Here is a 23,193-nt window from a genome sequence, read left to right as displayed (position 1 = left end):
GCTAATAGCCACTTGATTTTAAAAATATATATATGTATAATATCAAGTAAATCAGTTATTGGCCGTCAAAACTTACATTTGTCTGTTGTTAAAAATGCTGTGAGTTTGTTTGACATTTCATGGAGAATCATTCCCCCCTATAGGCCACCACACAGTATGATTCACTGTGACAGTAAATTATCTGACCACGCTGTGACACCAGCTGACTCACTCACTCAAAATCACTTAGACAAACAACACCATGAGCTCAGGGAGCAGACTGTCACTGCAGATCAACACAATCCTGCTGCCAATCATCAATTAGAGGTCACTTATAATTTATCAGTTTTACCTGCCTTATTTAGTACTGTACTTGTTACATTTTTAAGGTACTTGAACTTTGTACTTTTCTGCTACTTTGTGCTCCTATTACACCTATCTCCACAAGGCCCCCAGGAAAGCCACTCAGCCTTGCAGCAAATTTTTCTCAGTGGCTACTTGTGATATTGCAGCAAAAGAAATGCCTGCAGCCCAGAAGCATAACCCCACAGATCACTACTATAAAAGACATGGCTGTGAAACTGTTGACAGGACACCTCAAGCTGCAAACAAGGTCATTTATGAATCTTTCTATTCTTAATTTTTTGGCCATCGTGGTTTTATATTTGTAAAACTTTCCTCAAGCCCAGAAAAGCAGTTTAAAAATCTGTGACATCTTCACAATGTTAAGACCAGCAAGAAGAGACAATACTGCACATATTCAGTGGGCCGCATACCACAGAAGTAAACCCCAGAGGCTAGAAAACTTTTTTGGCATATACGCCAGACAGGAAACTCCATTGGAATGAATAGTCCAGTATCTAGTTATTAAAATCCATAATCTCCTCACTTCATTTTTACCGCTGCGCTAGCCCCGGAGAATAAAGCAGAAAACAAAAGCTGATGTAAGCAGCAGTGGTGGGCAGAGGAGAATTTATCAAAAGAGTGGTGCAGGAACAACACATTCTCACTCCGACCTCGTCACATATTGAAGTTTAGTCATGGACTTTCCACGTGCAGATACAATTTGAAAGGTACCATGGGTGCGTTGGTTGTTGACGTTCTTGGACACTGTGTCAAGTTCTGCGTGTTACGTGCATTGTCTACTTTCAAAATACACTTCCATTTTCACAGGAAATTTAACATTTACATACAGTCTCTTTCACAATAAACACAATACGTCGGTACAACACTGCCAATTGAGGTTTTTTTCCTTCCACAACTAACGCACATGGTCAGGTTTAGGCAACAAATACACATGGTTAGGTTTAAGAAATTCATCCACCACACCTCCAGCCCGCCCGCTGCGCTTGGACTTTCACCGCCTTAACTTTGGTCCTTGTCCCACCGTGTTTTCCCCTGATGCCCCCGGACGCCATTAAACTATAATGGCAACCAGGCACATACCATGCCGGCTTTAAAGGATGCCATTTTTCATTGGTGTCTGATGCCACAAGTCACTGCCTAAGCGCCAGATTTTGATGACTCTGGAGTAAGACCGGGTTGGCAGGAAAGAGTCTTAAAACCCACATATGAGTTAGCATTTTAGCACTCCCAGTTTCCTTTTCGTAAAGTCAATGGGTTTTTAGTTAGATGCCTGAAATAGGGTCTGTGGTTAACACAAAATTAAGAGACTTTAACATTTTTTTCTATGACATAAAATATGTCAGTAAATACCCAACTCCTGAATTCTAAAGCCTTCATGTTTCTTAAAAAAGATGGTTGCTAACAAGTGGCTAAGTGAGAGCTTCATGATGCCAAACCAGACCGAACACAGCCTTACAGCTTCATATGGTAGCAATGTTAAACCATGTAGTTGTGGTATAGTTCATTTAAAGCCTGGTGTTAGCTTTTTACTTCTGGTGGTTGCATTTAAATGTTAAAAATCATAAAAAGTGGTGTTTATTTGTAAAGATTATCTTGCTGAAGTATCATAAACTAGCACAGAGCTTATTTTTTGCAATAACCCAAAATCCAATGGCTTTCTGTTGAGGGAACCCGGACAATGTTAGCTGCCTTCTTGGCCTACAAAATAATCCCTACACCACTAACTGGGGGAAAAATAGATCAGCTTCCAGTCCCTACATACTTTACAATGTGTCTGGCGAGGGACTTTAAGTTTATTTTCACGCTAATACAATTGGAGCTGGTCTGACCTGCATCGCATGGCTGGTCCCAGTTTTTAGAATCTCAGAGGACCTGAAGGACATGCTGGCACTGATCATCTTCTGTTGTGTTCCCATGCAGGTCTCAGTCTGTGGTGGAACCAGGCGTCCTGAAACGACCAGACAAAGTCAAGAGTGAAGAGGACAACATGCAGCCGCTGCTCTCGCTGGACTAATCCACACATTCAATAACAGCTCGAAAGCATAATCAATATTTACACACACAAACACACTGACTTACCTGTGCACCTACTGTAAGCGACACGCCCGCCCTGAAAACACCTTCCTCCAGAAAACGCTGCTGCTGCTGCTGTTGGATTTGTGTTTCTCTTCAACTTGAGGAAAAATCAAAATGAGCTAACGGGAGGCAGACAAACGAGCCAGACACGAGACGGACGTTTCCTCGCAAGCAAAGGGCATCCTAAGAGCTACTGATGGTGTTCTATATTTATTTATTTAGTTATTTGTCAAGTGCCAATTCCAAAAAACTGTAAATTAACGTCTTTAAACAATCCAGCCCCCTCAGCGTGGAGCAGGGAAGTAGAACAAACATGAAGAGAAAGAGTTGTGAAGGTGCCACATGTGTGTGAAAACAGTGTTTCCTACAGTAGTGTAGTATAAAGGTGAAAAACTGGAGATCATTTCTCAAAGAGGGCTTGGGGCCACAGTTCCCGAGCTGCAGTGTTTTTCTTCTTTGTACAGTAATTTGAAGAAAACAAGAAGTACAGCTCAGGATTAGTGACGATAACGAGCTTGTTCAGCCTCCTGGACACAAAACTGGCAGACAGGCAGGCAGGCACTGGGTTTACTGGGAGCTTACTGGGAGGTTATGGGTGTCTTTCCTGTGAAAATAACATCTGAACTATATCGACCTCGCTCCAGTTATCTCTTGGAAAAGCAAACCCCCCTTTACGCTAAGAGTGGGCTGTAGGATTTTTTTTTTTCTCCTCCTTTTCTGACCCATATGTCGCAGAGTACAGTATTTCTTCTGCCATTAGGAAAACACTAAGCTGCAGACTCTTTTTAAACAGTGACTCACATCATTACGTTTGGCTGAAGATGTCCAAAAGATATATTTTGAGAAGTTAATAGATGTCAAGCCAGACAAATAAATAAACCTAAATTTAATTTTTATAAAAGCAGAGTAAGGAAACCCTCTTCTGTGACCTTGTGACACATTTGTTACTGTATATTTCTGGCAATAATAATCTTACATCTAAAATGGCCGAGCATCACCACAGTATCTGTTCTCAACATGTCAGTATTATAAGATTTCGAGATGCGTTAAAGGACTGCACCGTTATTTTTTGCATGTTTTACTATAAATCTTACTCATGATTTCAGTACATTATTGGTGTTTCATTATGCGGCTAAAAGCTATTTTAATCAGTATTAATATTAGTTTATAATCTTAACTCAAGGTCCACTTATTAGCTTTCTCCTGAGCTTTTACCATATCTAACATTTAACCATTAATTTACAGATTTGATTGAAGATCTCTGTGCTATCATGTGATTTAAAAAAAAGAAAAGAATTCAGTAATTCACAATTTTGCTTTTTTGTCTTCAGCGTTCTTTTCAGTAACTACATGAGGAAATGCTCTTTGGCAGCAGACTCTTAAAGGTGCCCTGAGGAGTTCATGGCCACTAGTGGAGCTATGGAGCAATGTTGTTTTAAATGGGTTGTTTGTATCAGAGCATGTGATTCACGCTCCCACCATTAGTTTCACGTCATTCCACAAATCAACAGTTGCAAAGCTGACACAAAAAGAGGCGTAGTAATGCACCAACAAAGGCAAAGAAGAAGACGGCCTGCTAACAAACATTGTCGTACGCAGTGTACAACGTAAAATATTACAAATTATCGGCTTTGCAAAAGTTTTACAAGGAAGGTTCAAACCAGGTCCCCAAGAAGTGCGCCAGTATTAAAGCCTATTTGACATAGTGGCCAAACCGTGTAACTACAGGTAACTACAACTTTCAAATCCGTCATCGGATGCCATTGGGCCCAAAAGAGGCTTTTTCCTACAGAGTTAAGTTAGCAGAGTTAAGGTCTTTGCACACTGAGTCCGTTTTATCAGATGCATTTTTTTAATCTGTCATCCCAAAAAAAAGTCATTACGCACAGAAACATTGCACACTGATTCTAACGTATTTTAATGTTCTGTTTATTTCAGAAATTCACAATACGTGACAAAATGAAAAGACACATTTCCGCCTTTGGTTCTCCACACTTGAGTTATTTACCAGGCTGTCGCCACTCCCTCCCTGAATATTACTATCTGACCTATTGAAAGTAGCTATCTGAGTTATGAAATGATTCTGTGCGCCCCGTTCCTCTGTCTTGTCGCACCGCCATTTTCTTCACTGGTTCTTGGTCAAACAACTCTCTAAAGTCTTCTGACGAATGCGGAAAAAAACACAGAAACCTGTTACAAAGATTTTGATTATGGATTATCAGACTCAGTGTGTAAACATGATTCACACAACATGAAGCAGTATTTATTTTTAGACGTGCGACAATTTCGGATGAAAACAGTTGGACTCAGTGTGCGAAATCAGTGGATAATTTATTTTGGGCATCACAACCCCTGCGAAACAACTCATGTCACTCTCTTAATTTTATCCATTCAGTCTGATGATATTTTGAAAGTCTAGTAGAGCCGCACGATTGAGTCCTTTTATCCCCATTCAAGTTAGCAGAGCGCTAAACAGGAAGTTAGCCACTTGGCCGGCAGAAATCTCCAGTGCACTGGGCCTAATGATGTGAAAGTTTCAGATAATTCTACACCTGGGAAGTTGAACTTTTTTTGGCCTCATGCGCCACTGAGCAACTTCCATAGGAATGAATAGCCCTCCTTGGACACTGTATCCAGTTCTCTTTATACATCTGTGGTTCAGACAGTGTGTTTTTGGTGAGAAACACTGAATGTAAACATAACTTTTGCATGTTTACGAAAAAACTCCACAGGGCAGCTTTAAGTCTCAAACGTGAAAGCTTCCTGACAGCATGTAAACGCACCAGACCTGCAGAGTAATTTAACTTTTACAAGCTAATAAAGACACACAGTGATAAATGATCTATCTCAGGCAGTACTGAAGTTGGCAGTAGTGTGACCATGACTGTGTGCTTAAAGTGATTTGCAGTAAATAGGCTACAGAGATCCTTTTTTAGTTTTATCTCAGAAAAGCGTTATTTTACATATTTAGATTACAGTATTTTATTGTATTTACAGTATTTTATTTACATTCTGCAGTTAGACAAGCTGCTGCTGCAGTGTAGATATTTAACCTGACACAAATACAACACTTCATCTGTTTGTATGCTATGCTGACTTCCCAAAAATACTTCTTCGGATGAAACTGGCACCAGCTGAAGTTGTTTGACATACCGTAGTTCAGGCTCTTCCAAATCAGCAATGCACATACAGGCTTATGTCGAGAAGTGCAAAAGGTATGACAGCTGAGTGGCAGACAGGAAGACTGTGACTCTGAAGGGCAGAGCAGGGCAGCAGAGGGAAAGCAAGTCAGGCTGGCAAGCAGACAGCCAAGCAGATCGCAGAAAGGCCGGCAGGCAGGAAGTGTGAGGTGGCCGGCTGCAACGAGAGCAGACAGCTGGAATGTTAAACTATCACACCAGCGTACATGACATGTCAACCCTACTTACAACAGCTCAGAGGCTCTACTCGGTGCAGAGTCGAGTTAGACTGCGGCCTCAGTGTGATCTGTCTGGTTCCACCCCGGTAGATAACTATCTGCTGCACGTGCTAGTGATATTTTTATTTAATATGAGATCAGTCAGTCCACTGAGAGCAGACAGTGCCTACAGAAAACAGTCTGGGAAACTGTCTGACTGATTATAATTTTGAATTCTCATTAGTAATTGACCCTTCTCTGAGGCAATGTTCCCGAAGTCACCATTGCTAAACCTTTCTGTTCTCCCACAGCATATGGGAAGTTTATAATGATAACAGTGTGGGGACCGCCTGTTATACCGACAACAAAACCTCAGTAATCCAAATAGTGTTCCATTGAACTAAAAGGCCCATTGACTCATAGCCTGTTATCCCAAACTCCCTAACCGAAGCACATGGCTAATTATAATGCAAGATGATGTCACTGGACCCTTCTGCTGCCAGTTGTTTTTCATAGTGTAGCGAAGCATGACCTGCCCTACTCTGCCTCTGAATGGCTAATGCTCTTTGCTCCTTGGTTGGGTTGGTTAGATCTAGGCCTTAGGTCTAGTCCCATAGTATGAGGGTTAGCCAGTCAGGGGCAGAGGTAGGGTGGGTCATGCCTTTACCATAGCAGAAAGAAATATCACACCAGGGCCGACCGATTGCAGGCCATGAATATTTCTAATTGCAGGGAGAGTTTGTATTTTCAGAACAGTAAGCATTTGTTTTCAAGATAATGGGCTGTCAGACAATTGGCTTTAAGTCCAGTGGGTCATTTTCCTGACTATAGGGTTTCCGAACAATGGATCGACATAACAATGGCGTGGAACCAAGAAGAGCAGATTATTCACTTCAAGTTTGTAGCAATTTTTTACACAAAGAAGAACAAAACAAGCGTGTCATTTCTAGCCGACGACAACCATCAATTTTGTTGGCAGAGATGAAGACTGTTGCTTTATCAGTTGGCTGAAAACTCTTTAGACAGCTTTTTGATGGTTCCCCTTATTAAAATTCAAGGTGAGAACCCCATAAAAATATGGTTGCATACATGATATTTTGCTAAACGCTGCATATCCCAGATAAAAAGTTGCCATCTTCAGGAGGTGATGATCCATGTGCAACACTTATACCAATGACGAACCTGCAGAGAGAAGGTTAGATAGATGATGGCAACAATGAGCAGTACTGTCGCACATCCAGTTCAGGGAGTAGCGAACCCTTTATTAAGTAAGGTAAAACTTAAGTGTGTGTAGCACATCTGGTTTCATGCAACACACCTGAGTTTGCATCCTGTCTCAGACAGATTCCACTAACAAGTAACGTAGACTTTTTTTCCCTTACATTCACCAAGTTGATTTAGTTGCCTGACCCTTACCGCATATTCAGGAGCTATAATTTTAGGATGTTTAAAACACCTTTAAATGTTTTGAGAATATTATTACCGAACATAATTTGGGGTTTTGCAGAATTATCTCGATATGATTGAATTTTCAGAGTATTGACCGCAAAAAGAATCAGCTATCTTCAATCCAAAACTTCATCAGTATCACGTCAACTCAAATGGAACTGTATTAAAACCTGTGTTGCTTCCCTTAAACATCATTAAGATTAACATTTTTGTCAACTCTTACTCATATTTTGTAATAAATGAACAAATGCTGTAACTTTTCAGCCACTTTAGACAATGATCACACATTAGAGAGGTTGTTGTACCCATTTCCGTCAGAAACTTTCGGGGAAATGTAGAACTGCCAGTTTTGTGCACATCAGAGAGACTGTAATAAACTGTGGGTCTAACGTGAAACCAGAAAATGTTCATCAAGTGTTTTAGAATGATTTCCGTGCATTAGTAGATATCTGAGGTATATTTTTCACACTTACAACACACATACAGACAAAGAGGCCGCAAATTCAGGACTCAGTTGAGCTTTCGCAGCTTCATGTCAGTCGAGGATGTAAAGGGAAAAAACAGATGAGTACCGTAAACAGGGACACACACACACACACACATACACACACAGCCACTGTAGATGCTTCCAGTTGTTAGGATACAAAGTTTACATGAAATAAACATCTGTATACTGCTTGAATATAGCAAAACTGACTCTCACACAGAACATCCTGCAGGTTCACTGGTTATTTTTAAGGTTAAAGTATTAGAGGTTGGTATCAGAGGCTGCTTTGTTCTGTTGTAAAACTTATTGTATGTAGAGAAACTTAAACACAGTAACACACAGGTAAAGATTTACATTTTATTACAAATATACTTTATCGGGTGACGCTTTGCGCTTTGCCACACATTTAAGATTTTTAAAATGTTTTTTTTTCCTTTGTCAGTATTTTATTAAAGTTGCTATCTACCTTGTTTATTACACAGGTGACAGATTGGTATATGTTGTATGAATTGTAAACAGAATAATGAAGTTAGAATCTGTTTTTTTATTTTCAAGGAATTCAGCATTTCGAATGTTCTTTCCGTGTTGTTGTTACGTCCTTCCTGCTGAGCTTGGATCAAGGTGTTGCTGAATACATTTTTACAAACCTATCGTGACTGATCAGTAGTGACATATTGATGGCTTTCACATTTTTAAAAGCCACCATGGAAGACGCCTGGAGGTCCTCAGTGATTTTCTAAAATTTTGATTCAACCTTTGCAACAAAAGTGAACACAAATGAATCATTTCTGGGCTGGTTCTGACTGGAAACGCTGCATTTCCGTCACCAATACTTAATATTTGCATAATGTCAGATCAAAGTGAGCTAACATGGTATTTATTCAGCTAATCAGCATATTGTCATTAGTTTTTCACACCAGCTTACATGATAGCAAATGTAGAGCCTGCATACTGTTTTTCTCCCATGCAAAATAAGGTCTCACAGTGATGGACAGACTGTGGAGAAACATTAAGGGAGCATGACGCTTCCATTTTTATTGACCTGCTTCACTTGTCAAAATGAACACCATACATGAGACACATGCATATGTGTGTAAGAACCCTGACAGACAAATTTATCTGCAGTTTGCAAGTGACAAACATTTGTGTAATATGATGCTGTCACTGTTGCAGTTCACCATGAGCAGTGCTCGCAAATCGCTTTTGTGAGACGGGCCCCGGTCGGCTATTTGGGGCCAGAAAATCCATATTTTCTGTGGTGAGCAAGCAGCGTGATAACCTCAAACACCTACATGTATCTATCAAACCCCCCAAAGACAGCCTGCTTCCAGCCTTAGTAATTTCATTATGTAACAGTGAGTTTGCGTCTACAAAGGCATAAGATATGAAATTACTTTGGAGACTTCACCTTGTTGTAGGAAAAACTGAGAGAGAATGTGAGGGTTTTCCTGTTACTTTCAATATGGTCGGAGTGCTATTGGAGCCAGCACCTAGTGGCAGATAGAGGTATTGCATCTGAAAGCACTACTACGCTAATTTCTACATTCAGCTATAAGATTGTCACATGGTGTTCCAGTATTGTGCTTAACTTCGGACTAAAAGCAACACAGAAAACCTACGATTGACATACCGACCAACATGGCACATGATCACTGAAATAAAGGTTACTAACATTCAAACTAAAATACTAAAAGTTACATATGAGACGAGCATTTCTTTAGTCTCCATCTAAATGTAGCACAAATTTAAACCAAATGCAAACAAATTTATGTTTCTTTCCACAATGGTTATGCAAATATTTGGAGCTGAGCATATTAAAATAAGCAGTTGGTGGCACTAATTAAACTATTGCAGATGAAGACATAATGGAAATATGGAATTTATATTTATTTTATGTATTTATTTGATGAAGGTTACAGTCTCCTCATTGCTCCAGTCCACACAGATCTGTTTTTGTCTTTTGCAATTTTCTTCCATGAGAAAAAAAATCACACCCTTCATGTACATCATTAGTCTGTTTCCATTACATTTTGGCACATTTCAATTTTATTTATACACCAAATTTCCATCTCATCCAAGCGTAAAAACTTATTTGTGTTTTCTCAAGTGATTCTTTTTGTCTTTTTTTGTAGTGCACAGATTTAAAATGTGCTTTAAAACAGGTGGTTGGAAACACGTTTTTTGACTGAAACTTTCTCAGCTTCTCCTGTCTGTACTGTTGCTCTAAACATGATATCCTGTCGGTGAGACTAAATCACTTTGTGTGGGAGAAAAACAGTGAGCAGGAATTACATCTCGTCTTTGATTTGTTTTTGGATGTGCATGCTCTTTAACACATAAACTAAAATACAGTATTTAAAATGTTTATTTTTTTCATGGTATGTTTAGTTATTAACAACTACACCCAGTATTAAGGAGACTGATGGTGCCAAATATAGTCAGCAGACAGATCGGGACAGAATTTGAACACAATTAAAAAGGTAATCATGACAGATTGGCAGATTGTAGAAGACATTGCCATCAATTATAGTCATGGAAAACATGTGCAGAGACTCCTTTACCTGAGATACATGTGTTGTTTGTCTGGTTCATATATTTGGCACTTAAAGTCTATAAAAAGGGAAAAAGTTGGCCTCCATGTCCAGTTTCAGTGATGTCAATGTTCTCTGAGTTTGACAGGCAAAACTAAACCACACTGATTAACATAACTTTTGTTTTTCACATTGACAGATATGTAAAACTGGCACCAATGAATATGCATTGTATACATCAGTTAGTATTTTAATGTTTACATCAAGAGTTTTGTTCCAAAGTGAGGTAATTAAAAAAGACGCCAGCTCTGCAAGTCATTTCTGACAAGGAAAAATTAATTTAATCAGTGTTTTGTTCACAATAGTGCATCATTATGGAATCAAGCTCCATCATAAGCTTTGTTAAAGTACTGCTGTCTGTCTAATGATTTATTTTCTTGGACTAAGATGATTAATTTCTCACTGACTTGGACTAATGTTTGATTTATCTCAGCCAAAGCCACCTCGTCATTACAAACCTAATGTATTGCTTCTTATCATTAAGTATATGTGCTTTGAGGATTTGGACAATGAATGAACTTCTTTGTTTTTTTAAATGATTGATAATTTCCTGAAAATGAATGCATACCTTTCTGTTGGTGATATATTTATTTAATTTTCATATCACTGTTCTTTGATTGTATAGTTACAGTAGGAGCTGTAGGGAGACCAAACTCAAAACTGAATTGTGAAGTTATCATGGAAAGCCAGTATATTATAGGAGCGAAAAAACTGTTCAGTTTAGCAGGTGTTAAATGTATAAATGTCCTCAAAGACAATTTGCTGAAATGCATCATGTAAAACGAGCAAAATAAATATGGACACACGTAGATTTTCTGACATTCCTCTTATTTTTGTGTCTTCAGGCGAGTCTCACCGCTTCAGTTCTTACTGTCCCTTGATAACGATGCAGTGTTTGGCACCAGGGTTTGGACGATTCAGACTGCAGCTGCAGGGAATCAGTCATCAAGACTGTGACCTGTTTCCTGTGTGAAGCAGCAGTAACAGACAACATGAACAGGAACAAAGACATGAGCGTGCTCAGTTAGGCTGAAAGCTTCAACACACTCTCCACTGGGTGAGGAAAGCAGATGATGTTCTTGAGGACAGGACAGACTTGTAGCAGCAGCTATGCAGCAAACATTATGTATGTAAAGTACTTCTGACTTCTGGTATTAGAAATGTTGTAGTACAATTGTATAAAATTTCTCAAGACTCAAATTAAAAAGAAATCAAATCACCATGGTCATTAGCAGCGTTTTGTGTCACACAATAAGGATAAAGAGGTGGTTGGCACATTGGGGGCACAAAAACATATGGCTTTGAGGATTCAAATCATGTCTCAGGCTCCAGATCAGCTGTTTGTTGTCTCTATATACAGTATTTAACTGCAACCAGGACCTCTATGGCTCGGTCAGTCAGTCCACAGAGATTTCCCCAACCTTTGGCTGCCGCAGTTTTTGCCCTGAGAGGCAGACATTTGCCGTATAGGTCAAATATGTGTCTGTCTATGTACAGTCACACACAAACAAAATTAACACGGATTGATATTTGCCTCCCGTTCATTTCAATGCAGAGGCTGATAAAATATTTGATTCCAGCGGCAAAGCAAATTTGCATCTTAACATTGCATGGAGTTCAACATTGGTGGGCTGGCAAAATCACAGCATCAGCCAGTAGCAAAGAAGTGTGAATGGAGACGTTAATTGTTGCGTGTTTAACCAGCTAATATTGTAAGATATTGGCCATGAAACCGGCCCATGTTAGAGATGCTGCCTGGCTGGCAGTGTGTCGGTACACAAACATGGAACGTAAGAAAACAGAAAAAAAAATCCTATTTGTCAGTATTTATCAAATACAGTATAAAAATATGGACGTAGTCACCGTGACGTCACCCATTGGTTTCTGAAGAGCGGGTCTGAAGCTCAAAGTAGGCGGCTCTGGCCATTGCCATCTTGGCAGTGTCTGACTCTACCCAACTCCCGGCCAATCAAAAATGAGCAAAGAGGTGGGCCAAATGAAGCCTGGGGTGCGTCCCAAGTCTCTTAAATTACTGCTAGTGCTACTGCTAGCTGACTTTGCTAGCTGTTTAGCCCCTCCCACCTAGGAAAAAATGCGAGGAGCTAGCGCTAGGAGCGATGAGCGAGCATTGTCGGTTTAAGAGACATGAGACAGCCTTACTCTGAAGCGTCACGTGAAGCGACGTCCATTCCTGATGACGGCGGCACAACTGGCTCTGCTCTTATACAGTCTATGGATCTGCTGCATAACGGAGCCAATGTTCATAGCGTACATCCCAAGTCCCATTATATTCGCTGATCAAAGCCGTAACCCCCTGCCCCCCGCCGTCATGACTTTGGTCACACAGTTTTGCAGTCCTTAAAAACTCTCCAGCTAATTCAGAATGCAGCAGAATGCAGCAGCACGTGTACTAACAGGAACTAGGAAACGAGATCATATTTCTCCTGTTTTAGCTTCTCTGCACTGGCTCCCTGTAAAATCCAGAATTGAATTTAAAATCCTACTGTTAACTTATAAAGCTCTAAATGGTCAAGCTCCGTCATATCTTAGAGAACTCATAGTGCCTTATTATCCCACCAGAACACTGCGCTCTGAGAACGCAGGGTTACTCGTGGTCCCTAAAGTCTCCAAAAGTAGATCAGGAGCCAGAGCCTTCAGCTATCAGGCTCCTCTCCTGTGGAATCATCTTCGTGTTACGGTCCGGGAGGCAGACACCGTCTCCACATTTAAGACTAGACTTAAGACTTTCCTCTTTGATAAAGCTTATAGTTAGGGCTGGCTCAGGCTTGCCCTGTACCAGCCCCTAGTTAGGCTGACTTAGGCCTAGTCTGCCGGAGGACCCCCCTATAATACACTAGGCACCTTCTCTCCTTCTTTCTCTCTCTCTCTCTCTCTCTCCTTCTTTCTCTCTCGTATCCTATTACTGCATCTAGCTAACTCGGCCATTCTGGATGTCATTAACTCGGCTTCTTCTCCGGAGCCTTTGTGCTCCACTGTCTCTCAGATTAACTCATATCACAGCGGTGCCTGGACAGCGTGACGTGTGTGGTTGTGCTGCTGTCGTGGTCCTGCCTGATGCCTCCTGCTGCTGCTGTCATCATTAGTCATACTTCTACTGTTATTATACACATATGACTATTGTCACACATGTATACTGCCAGATATTAATACATACTTTCAACATATTGTACCACAGTAGCCAGAACTATAACTATAATATTATTACTTTCAATAATGTTGTTGTAAGCTACTGTCATTACCGTCTGTCCTGCATCTCTCTCTCTCTCTCTCTCTCTCTCTCTCTCTCTCTCTCTCTCTCTCTCTCTCTCTTTCTCTGTCTCATTGTGTCATACGGATTACTGTTAATTTATTATGCTGATCTGTTCTGTACGACATCTATTGCACGTCTGTCCGTCCTGGAAGAGGGATCCCTCCTCAGTTGCTCTTCCTGAGGTTTCTACCGTTTTTTTCTCCGTTAAAGGGGTTTTTTTGGGGGAGTTTTTCCTTATCCGCTGCGAGGGTCATAAGGACAGAGGGATTGTCATGTCCAAGAAGTTAAGTTAGTTATTTTTAGTTCTGTCTTGTGTCTATGTTGTCTCGTGGCTTCCTGTTTTATTTTGACATCCAACTCTCCTCTCGTTTCAGGTAACTTGCCCCTTCCTCTCGTGTGTTCCCACCGGTCTGATTGTCTGCCCTGCCCTGATTGTTTCCACCTGTTTCCCATTACCTTGTGTGTGTGTGTGGGTACATATAGTCTGTGTTTCCCTTTGTCCTGTGCCAGTTCGTCTTGTCTCGTCAAGTCTGAGGTCCTCCATGTCCCATTTATGGTTTATCAGGTTATGTATTCTTTTGATACTTTGCTCAGCTTTAGCCATTTTCTAGTTTTATGTTAATTTGATACTTTATCTAGCCTTTTCCTCAATCCTTGTTGTTTTCCTCGCAAGAGTGATTTTTTGTTATTCTGATTTGGTTTTTGATTTTCCTCTGTATGAGTGATTTTCCTTTGTTACTTTGAAAATTAAAGATTGTTTATTTGCACTTTGATCCGTCTCTGAGTTGTGCATTTGGGTTCAGATTCAGGTTCAGTTGTGACAGGGATGTCGTATGCTGTAAAGCCCTGTGAGGCAAATTGTGATTTGTGATATTGGGCTTTATAAATAAAATTGAATTGAATTGAATTGAATGTGTTACCATTGTTATTGAGACATTTGCCGAAGTTTGTGGCAATTACAGAACGGTCTGTAGCCCTGCCACTGTCACTGTGATGAGCATCATCATCATTATTATTATCATCATCATTATTATCACTATTATTAAATCCACTCGCCATCATTCAACAAGTCAGCTGCTGAGTGAATAAGACATCAGACCTGTCAGTCTACCTCAATCAATTCAATTTTATTTATAAAGCCCAATATCACAATTTGCCTCACAGGGCTTTACAGCATACGACATCCCTCTGTCCTTATGACCCTCACAGCGGATAAGGAAAAACTCCGCAAAAAACCCTTTAACTGGGAAAAAACGGTAGAAACCTCAGGAAGAGCAACTGAGGAAGGATCCCTCTGTCCTGGACAGACGTGCAATAGATGTTGTACAGAACAGATCAACATGATAAATTAACAGTAATCCGTATGACACAATGAGACAGAAAAAGAGAGAGAGAGAGAGGGAGAGAGAGAGAGAGAGAGAGAGAGACAGACAGACAGACAGACAGACAGAGAGAGGTGCAGGACAGATGGTGATGACAGTAGCTTACAACAACATGAAAGTAATAATATTAATTAATATTAATATTAATAGGCTAATTAATATTACCTACAAGCTATTAAACATTATTCCACTCACATGACATGCAGGACAATTAATGATGGGCAAATGTGTTCGTGTGTGTGTATGCGTGGTGTTATATCAACACGTGTGGTTCTGGACATGAGCAGCTGCACATTTAACAGCCACACATCACCAACAGCTGAACACCGCAACGGATTGTGAATGAAATAAACTTAATTACAACATGACAGTCTTGCACGAAATATCATCAACGTTACTCTTTGTAGTCACGTAGGAATGTGAATTACAGCGTTTCATTGCAGAGAATGCATGTAATGGGTACACTTGCACTGTTTCTCCGCCATCTCGTTCAAATGAGCCAGGTGTAGGGGGCGGGTATTTATACGTCATGGCCTCAAGCTGAAAAAGACTTCCTGTTAGGAACCTCTCGACCATCCTAGCTCGTAGCTGCTTAAAGCTTGCTGCTAGCTCCTAGCGCTAGCTCCTCGCCGCACAAATAAGAGACTTGGGACGGCCTAGAAGATGGCTGACCTCGAACGACTTCCGGTTCAAGCGAGGAGCTAGCAGTAGCACTATAAAAATAAGAGACTTGGGACGCACCCCTGGTTGCCCACCTCGCTCGAAGCTGCTAAGATAGCTAAGGCTAACAAGCTAGGCTAACAAGCTACGCTACTTTGGCTAGCCCTGTGGTGTTGGCTGCTCCCACTTGGTGCCAGCTCCCTCACAAAACAAAATATCCAAAAGGCACAAATACGGCTGAGAGGTCAGGTTCAATGACTTGCGAATTAGCTGAGATGACGCCTAGCAGACAGCCAGCGGCTAGTTAGCCACCCGTGATGGCGCTACCTGTCACTCAAGGTGACCACGCTCTTAATTATGCACAACTTTAAGCCTTAATAAAATTTAAACAGATGAGTTCAAATGGGTTCAGATGGGTTCAAATTCACCCCCCGTACAGTTGTCGTGAAAGGGGAAATTAGCTATAGAGACCAAAACCGTGTTTTGTACCATGCTGTAAACATGTTTGTTTCTGCTGTAAAGTTGAGCATTTTAACATGGGGGTCTATGGGGATTGACAGGCTTTTGGAGCCTGCCTCAAGTGGCCATTCCATGAACTGCAGTTTTTGGCACTTCGGCACTGGCTTCACTCGTCATCCCTGGAGGTTGCCGTTTGGTATTAGCTAAGAAGCTACCTGTCCCTGTGCATCACAACTTTACCCTGAGAGTGTGTGTTTGTGGTCATGCCAATAAAAGGCTGAGTGCAGTAAAAGTTGCCTATGTAACATGACCGCACTTTGTAACAACACACACACAGATAGACAGACATACACACAAAGACACACACACCATTTTGCCACATCCCCTTTCATAACTCATGAAATGATTGCCATACGGAGGCATTATTGGATAAGTGACAAGCATATGTGAGGGTGTGTGTGCATGCGTCATGAAGTCATGTGTGTATGTGGTCACGACTACTGCGAAGACACACTTGTTTACTTATTGTAGGGAAATCAGATTAAAAACAGCTGCTTGTGGATGCAGTTAACATTACCATTTCATCCCTATGCTGATAAAAATGTAATCCAGGCAGCAATTATGTGTCTTCCAAACATATCTGGCAAAGTCAGCTCAGTGTGTGTTTGTATCTCGGAGCAGATTATTTATGTCCTCATACAGCAGGCGGGTTTTAATTTGTTATTATCCCAGTATATGTCCTTTTGTGTCCCCATAACAACAGTCTTTCTCGTATCATTCCAGCTTGAGGGAAACATAAAGAAAGACACAATAATGGTCTTGCAAATTTCTGCAAATATTTATTGAAATGATGACCCACAAAATGCATTTTGGTGAGTGTATTCTACATGTAACCACAGCAGACATCCTCAGTAGAGTCCCTTAAGTGCCTAAAATGTCACTTGTGATATTTAAGTGGCTCCTGAAATGTCTAAAAACAGTGATTGAGTCAGGCTGCTAGCCTTCTCATGTGATTACGTCATACACCTCTGCTTTATCATACATGCAACAGGTAGTTTATTCTGTCTCGTTAGGGAACACTGTTAAAATTATTGCCCACATTGAAGTCTGATGATATTCAACAACACAGAAATATCCTCTTTAATTGAAACAAATTACTTTTTTTTCTGAGCAGACCAGTGTGTGAATTCAATGTCTTTCAGTGTGAGACCTAACGAGGTGATCAATCTCTGGAGTGCAACAAATAAAATAAATATTATCTACAGTCTTTATACAGCTTCTGACTGACTGTTGGTTGATGTGTATTTTACACTGGAGAGTGATGCTTGTGTGAATTACACCATCATGCAAATTACATCAGAACTCATTAACAAAATAAGTGATTGTTCGAAAAGAACCAAACAACCTCACACCATACTTGTTCAGTGGATAAAAATTCTCCTAAAACAACATTAACAATCGCTCATCCTCAGCAATTAATCTGCTCTTATTGCAACACACTCATATTTCCCACTGACTTGAAACTAATACTGTAGAGCCCATTCACAAAAACAAAGCCATGGCATTCAGTAACACCTCTGAAAATATTTTAAAATCTTTCATTTCAAAGGTTTTTTAAACTATTACTCTGAAACTGCAGATACTGCATCAAGTGTAAAACTTAAATGCAGTTCCTCTTTGTTCACCTGGGTTCACACATGGCATAAACCTGGTTTGAAATCCCCTGAATTCTCCTTACAGTAGGGGTTCAGTGTGATTTCCCTCGTTTTACACGTGTACACCATTTTAGTGAGTTAACGAAGCAAACGCAGTGAGTTGATTGGAATAGTATCACTCCATTACGCATGTTGGCCTCAAATTAACTTAACAACATGTGCTCTACTGCAAATCTTATGCTCAAATCCAATTTATTTATTAGATCATGTTTTATCGTTGCTTGCTGTTTAACTCTCTGAACAGGTCATGTTTCTAAACTGACCCTCATGCTCGAAAAAAAAAAAAAACGTCATGTCTGATATGCTAATGTTGCAGTAAATTACCACCAACAACTGTAAGTAATGGGAATTATGTAAAATTAATTGATATCGCAAAGCATTTATCGCCACTGTCATTTAAAAGCATTGCCTGTTTTTGAAAGGAAAAGCCCAGCAAGCACCTGAGGAGTTTGAACTTCACTCAGTACCCAGGGAGCGAGAGTTACTCGGGTAACCAGACGTTTCCGAGGTAAGCATGTCCCAAAATGTTAGCTTCAATACATCAACTTTAAAAGGTTTAAAGCTGAAGTTTATCTCCGTTGTGTGTCATCCTTGTGGACCTGCTCCTCAAAACAACATTGCTCTACAGCACCACTAGTGGTCAAAAACTCCATAGAAAACCTTTAATGCCAAGTAGTGCGTCTGAGCTGATAAAAGTATTGATTTTTAGAGCATTACACTGTGATATATGGTAAAATACTGACCAACAAATATGGGAAACTCAGGTCGAAGTGTTTCTGCAGAAAAATAGATCAACAAATGGTCGGAACTACTAAAAAATCAAAGTGAAACATACTGATAAGTGATGTTTTTTTTGCTTCAAGTGGACATGCTGTACCCATTCACAACTGCTGCAGTGCAGTAACAACATGCAGGAAAAAAAAACGCACTCTTAACATCATTACACAAACATATGTACCTATATTTCAAACATGTGATCATAGATGGAGTCAAGGGTAAACCCCATGCTGTGAAACTTGTATACAACCTAGTGACATTAGATTAGATGTAAAAACATAATTACAGCAGACAGCTGCAGCTGCATGGTGTTATTACTGTCTGTTAATATCATGCAGCTGCAGTGCAGCTGACGTTTCAGGGCCTCCAGAGCAGCTATCTACTCGCTGCATCCCCCCCGCTGGAATAGGTTTCATTTTAAGAATAATTCCTGTATAAACAAACACACCTGAAGTGCACAGCAATGCCAGGTGTGTTTTAAATGCCACTCCAACAACCACATGCTCACAGTGGGTCGCCACTGTAAAAGGTTGTCAGATCTCATTTGGCCATGAAACATGAGGACTCTTCACACTTACATTTTTCAGGCCTGTTGACCTAAACCCTGCAGGGGTGACAAAAAGCAGCCCAGGGCTAGCTTAACCTCATTTCACACTTGGACTCATTAACCCAGAGTTTACATCAAGCCTCAGGTTAAATATTCACACTCAAAATCAGTACGCTAACAGCAAACAGCTAGCTGAGATTGCTTTGGTTCCAACCCGGATTCACATCAGTGACTTAAAAGATGCATTCAGAGTGAGCACGAAGCATTTTTCCCCACTTTATTGCGCAATTAGTTGCCTTGAATACCCACTGACAAACTCTATGGGCTGTTGCTGTTAGCTTGGTAGCAACATTACCATAACAGGAACTCCAGTTCTCTCTTATTTCCCCCTCAGTTCGTCTTATTGTCTCTGCAGCTGAGTCACACAGCTGCAGGATAAGTGCACATTTTTTGCTCGAATGAAAGCATTTCAGCATTTGCATTACTTAGACTGAATCTGTAACTCTTCATATCCACTCACATCTTTCCACTGATTTTGTTTGCATTTGCATTGCTTCTGAAATCAGCTTTGGGCTCAGTCTGAACACACCTTAAGACTTTATAGGGGACAACCCTGAAAAAGGTGTGGATAGACCTGCAATACAGTTAGGATTAGTCGGTCCACAAGGCGTTAATCTGTAAGTCACCACTACAACAGGGCAAGTGCCTCACACTGCAAACCACTGAGGAATTAATTTTGCAGCTTAGGAACTGTAAGTGTGAATAAACTGTTAGGGCAAACACCACAGCAGGCCCTGGACTAATATGGGTCTTATCCCAGGATTAAGCCCAGTGTGAGACACCCTTTTGGTTCTTTGTAGTCAAGGTTTTCATTCAGTAAGACAGCAGCAAATTGCTGATAATGCTCAACAACAGTTTTGCAGCGACAACAAGGCAGCGTTGTTGTGAAGGTGCAAAACCAGAGCGAGTGAGGTAACTGAAAATATGCCAATGTATCAGGCTTTGTAAATAAGCTGATGGTTAACATGACATTTATCCACTGTAGCAGACATCACAGCGTCTCATTAATTGGTCACATCAAAGTCGTCCTGTGCAGACTCCCGGTCTCTGAACAAGCTGATTCCATCAACTGCACTTCATTCATAAGAACAAAGCTGGCTTGTCACCAAGGACGAATTCAGGTTTAAAGACTGGGAAATAGAAATAAATGGCATTTTATAAAACTAAAAGTATTCAAGCATTAAATGAGTATAAGTATTATAAGAGGGGACCATGTATTGTAAACTTCAAGCCCTTATTTGCACCTGTCTGAAGTTAAGAACAATTTTAAATGAGCAACCTTTTAATACAAACATGTCAGTGTCTGGGAATGACAAACATCCAACAAATACATTAAACGTGTTGAAACATCTCTTTAAACTAAAGTGTTGTGCCTTTAATTTAAATTAAGCATGTTGTACATAATGAGCTCACCTTCCTCTTCACTCCTGTATGATATCAGGTCATCTGAGAAGAAAATGTCTCATTTTTATTAATCACTCGGCAACATTTAACATGTTGATGAGGCTCGCGATCAGAGACGGGGAGGCTGCTTGGATCAAATGTGGGAGCTCCTGGGGTTTGACCCTCCAATCATTTGCATGCTAATCTGTTGCAGACGAAGCGAAGCAGCAAAACACACCTGGTTGTGTTACAGTACGCAGGATTGAAATCTGTGATTAAAAACAAGAGGATGCAAGCTGTTGATAACAGCTCTCAAAGTAAAAAAAAAAAAAAAACTAAAAATATGTGACATGTCTTTCAAGTAATAGTTAATCCCATTCAAAATCCAAAAACAAAATGGTAGGGTTTTTTCCTCTTTTTTTTTCTTTTTTTTTAAAGTTTCCTGATTTATTTTTTTTTATTTTTTGTAATATTTGATGCAAAATACTGCCCCAGTTTGTATTATTAGTTTTTTTCTTGTATATTTTAAAACAGAATAAATATGTGCTTATTTACTGTTAGCAATTGTTTGTCAGTGCAAATGCCTTAAATTATAAATATTAAATTTAACAAAATATGGTACCATGGAAACCTTATTTTAAAGTAGACTGACAAAGTAAACTAATATAAACAACATGCTAAAGATGTTTATGTTTATTTCAGCCTAAATTACTAATATAATCCTTATGTACATTATACATAGTTATGAATATTTATATAATGCTTCCTTGATTGGAGATTTGTGACATTGTAAGGCACAAGAAAAGCGTGACGGTGACAACTATCAGCTGTGAGGAAAATGGGGAATATAATCAGAAACCCCAGGAGCTCAACCACATAGAGAAAAAATATGTACATAAATAAATTAAAGACAAAATCATTCTGTCCACTCTTATCTGTGTCTGTGTTTTTTCCTCAGGATTTAAGAATTCCACAGATTTAAAATGTCTCCCCCTGCTGGACTGGAAGATGTAGTGCTATCAGAAAAGAGGTGAGAGTTTAGGTTGTCCTATTGTCCCGCCGCCCTCGCTGCTCTCTGCTGCTGCTCCATCATGGACCTGATTGCAGGGGTAATCATGGCAGGGGACATGGGCGGGGTGAAAGGTCTCAAGGGGTACTGTGCATTTTTACCAGGGACGTAAATGCACTGGAAGTATCTCTGGCCTGTGAAGACAGCAAGATGAGATGGATAGATGATTGATAAGGGGATGGTTTGGATTGAAAAAAGTATATAGGGAGAGAAATAGAGCTCATAAAACCTTTCAATATGGACTCCTGAATGGGTCTGTTTTTAATGCAAACTGTCATCAGTAGGCTATTACAATAAGCAAGCTGAGCCTGAAACTGAAACTGAGATGATCAGAATTTATCCATACCTCTGGGAGTTCCTGGTTTCCACAAGAAAATACAACTATTCATTATTTAAAGAAAAGAATATCCAACATGTTCTCACTCCCAGCTGGTAAAATGGTGTAGTGTATTAAGATCTTCTCTGAAGCTTTGGAACAGATGACCAGTTAGGGGCCCAGGGTCTAAAGTATATATGGTCAGGGTTAAGAAGGTATTTATGGCCCAGGTCAAGGTTTGGTGAAGTCCAACTAGAATATCTCTCTGTTGTCTGTTTTGCCTTGTCTCACATTTCATAAACATCACCAGTCTATATAAGCAGGGTTTTTGGGGCTGTTATTCAGAGCAGTTCACATTGGCTTTCACAGGCATCCTAGGCGCTTGATTTGATGCTGTACTTCTTGTAATAAACCTTTTCTGTATACAAGCAAGACGGTGTCATCAGAGTCTCCTTCATCACCTTCACATCATCGCTATTTAATAAACAACAATGGCCAATGGCCCTACACTTCAAACTATGGCGCTCTAAGTACTCCTATAGCGTCAGTTTTGGACTCTCAAGGACATGGACGCATAATTTGTGCTTGTTACAAGCATAGTGTATTTTCAAAAAAAGATCAGTGTCACAAGAAATGTAGGTTTTGTCACCAAAACTACTTCAGGTTTAGGCAACAAAACTATTTGATTATGTGCAAAAAAATCACCAGAAGAAATGTTTGCATTGAGGGTTTTTTGAAATTCGTGTTACATACTAAGTGACATTTGCACATTATTTTGTTGCGGATATATACAAACTTTACGGTTCTCAACAACGCTGTGGTGAAGGTTTGGTTCGGTTCAGGCTCAAAACCATCAAAAACACCAGTGAAATACCAGACTGTTCTCTTTTCAGAGACACTGAAAACCTGCCGCTTTGACAGCTGTTTTGGCATCACACACCTGGCGCAAAAAGGCCACCTCTTGCTGCGCTATGATACGCGGACGGGCGGTGTCAGTTCTTAACACAGCCAGACAATACCTGTCACAGTGGTATCATGCTGCTAGACGGTATCAGATTGAAATGCTGCCAGTAATGACTAATATAAGAAGCGAGAAAGTCCCCATAGGGTGGATGGGACCAACAAACCCTGGACTTTCACCCAGGAGCCTGGTGTTAGCTTCCCATGTGAATGTAGAGAGAAACCATGATGTTTTTTTCTAAACCAAAC

At 40.2% G+C, this 23,193-nt stretch overlaps 2 protein-coding genes across 7 annotated transcripts in view; one reads left to right on the top strand and one right to left on the bottom strand.

Moving 5' to 3' along the window:
* The window catches only part of clvs2 (clavesin 2), a 49,595-nt gene extending 44,923 nt beyond the window's left edge, over positions 1-4,672 (top strand). Inside the window, exon 5 of the mRNA XM_049589827.1 lies at positions 2,266-4,672. Coding sequence (XP_049445784.1) covers positions 2,266-2,359 — 94 coding nt within the window. The 3' untranslated portion in view covers positions 2,360-4,672. The remainder of the gene's footprint in view (positions 1-2,265) is intronic.
* Positions 4,673-16,931: 12,259 nt separating this feature from the next.
* The window catches only part of LOC125896825 (probable serine/threonine-protein kinase kinX), a 43,517-nt gene continuing 37,255 nt past the window's right edge, over positions 16,932-23,193 (bottom strand). For all 6 annotated transcript variants that reach the window (XM_049589699.1, XM_049589700.1, XM_049589703.1 and 3 more), the window contains one exon: positions 16,932-21,802. In XM_049589699.1, coding sequence (XP_049445656.1) covers positions 21,648-21,802 — 155 coding nt within the window. In that variant the 3' untranslated portion in view covers positions 16,932-21,647. The remainder of the gene's footprint in view (positions 21,803-23,193) is intronic.

This window comes from Epinephelus fuscoguttatus, linkage group LG11, assembly GCF_011397635.1.
Source record: "Epinephelus fuscoguttatus linkage group LG11, E.fuscoguttatus.final_Chr_v1".
In the NCBI taxonomy this organism is placed as follows: Eukaryota; Metazoa; Chordata; class Actinopteri; order Perciformes; family Serranidae; genus Epinephelus; species Epinephelus fuscoguttatus.
The sequence above is the reverse complement of the archived record's forward strand: the minus strand, read 5'-3'. Positions and strand labels throughout refer to the sequence as shown.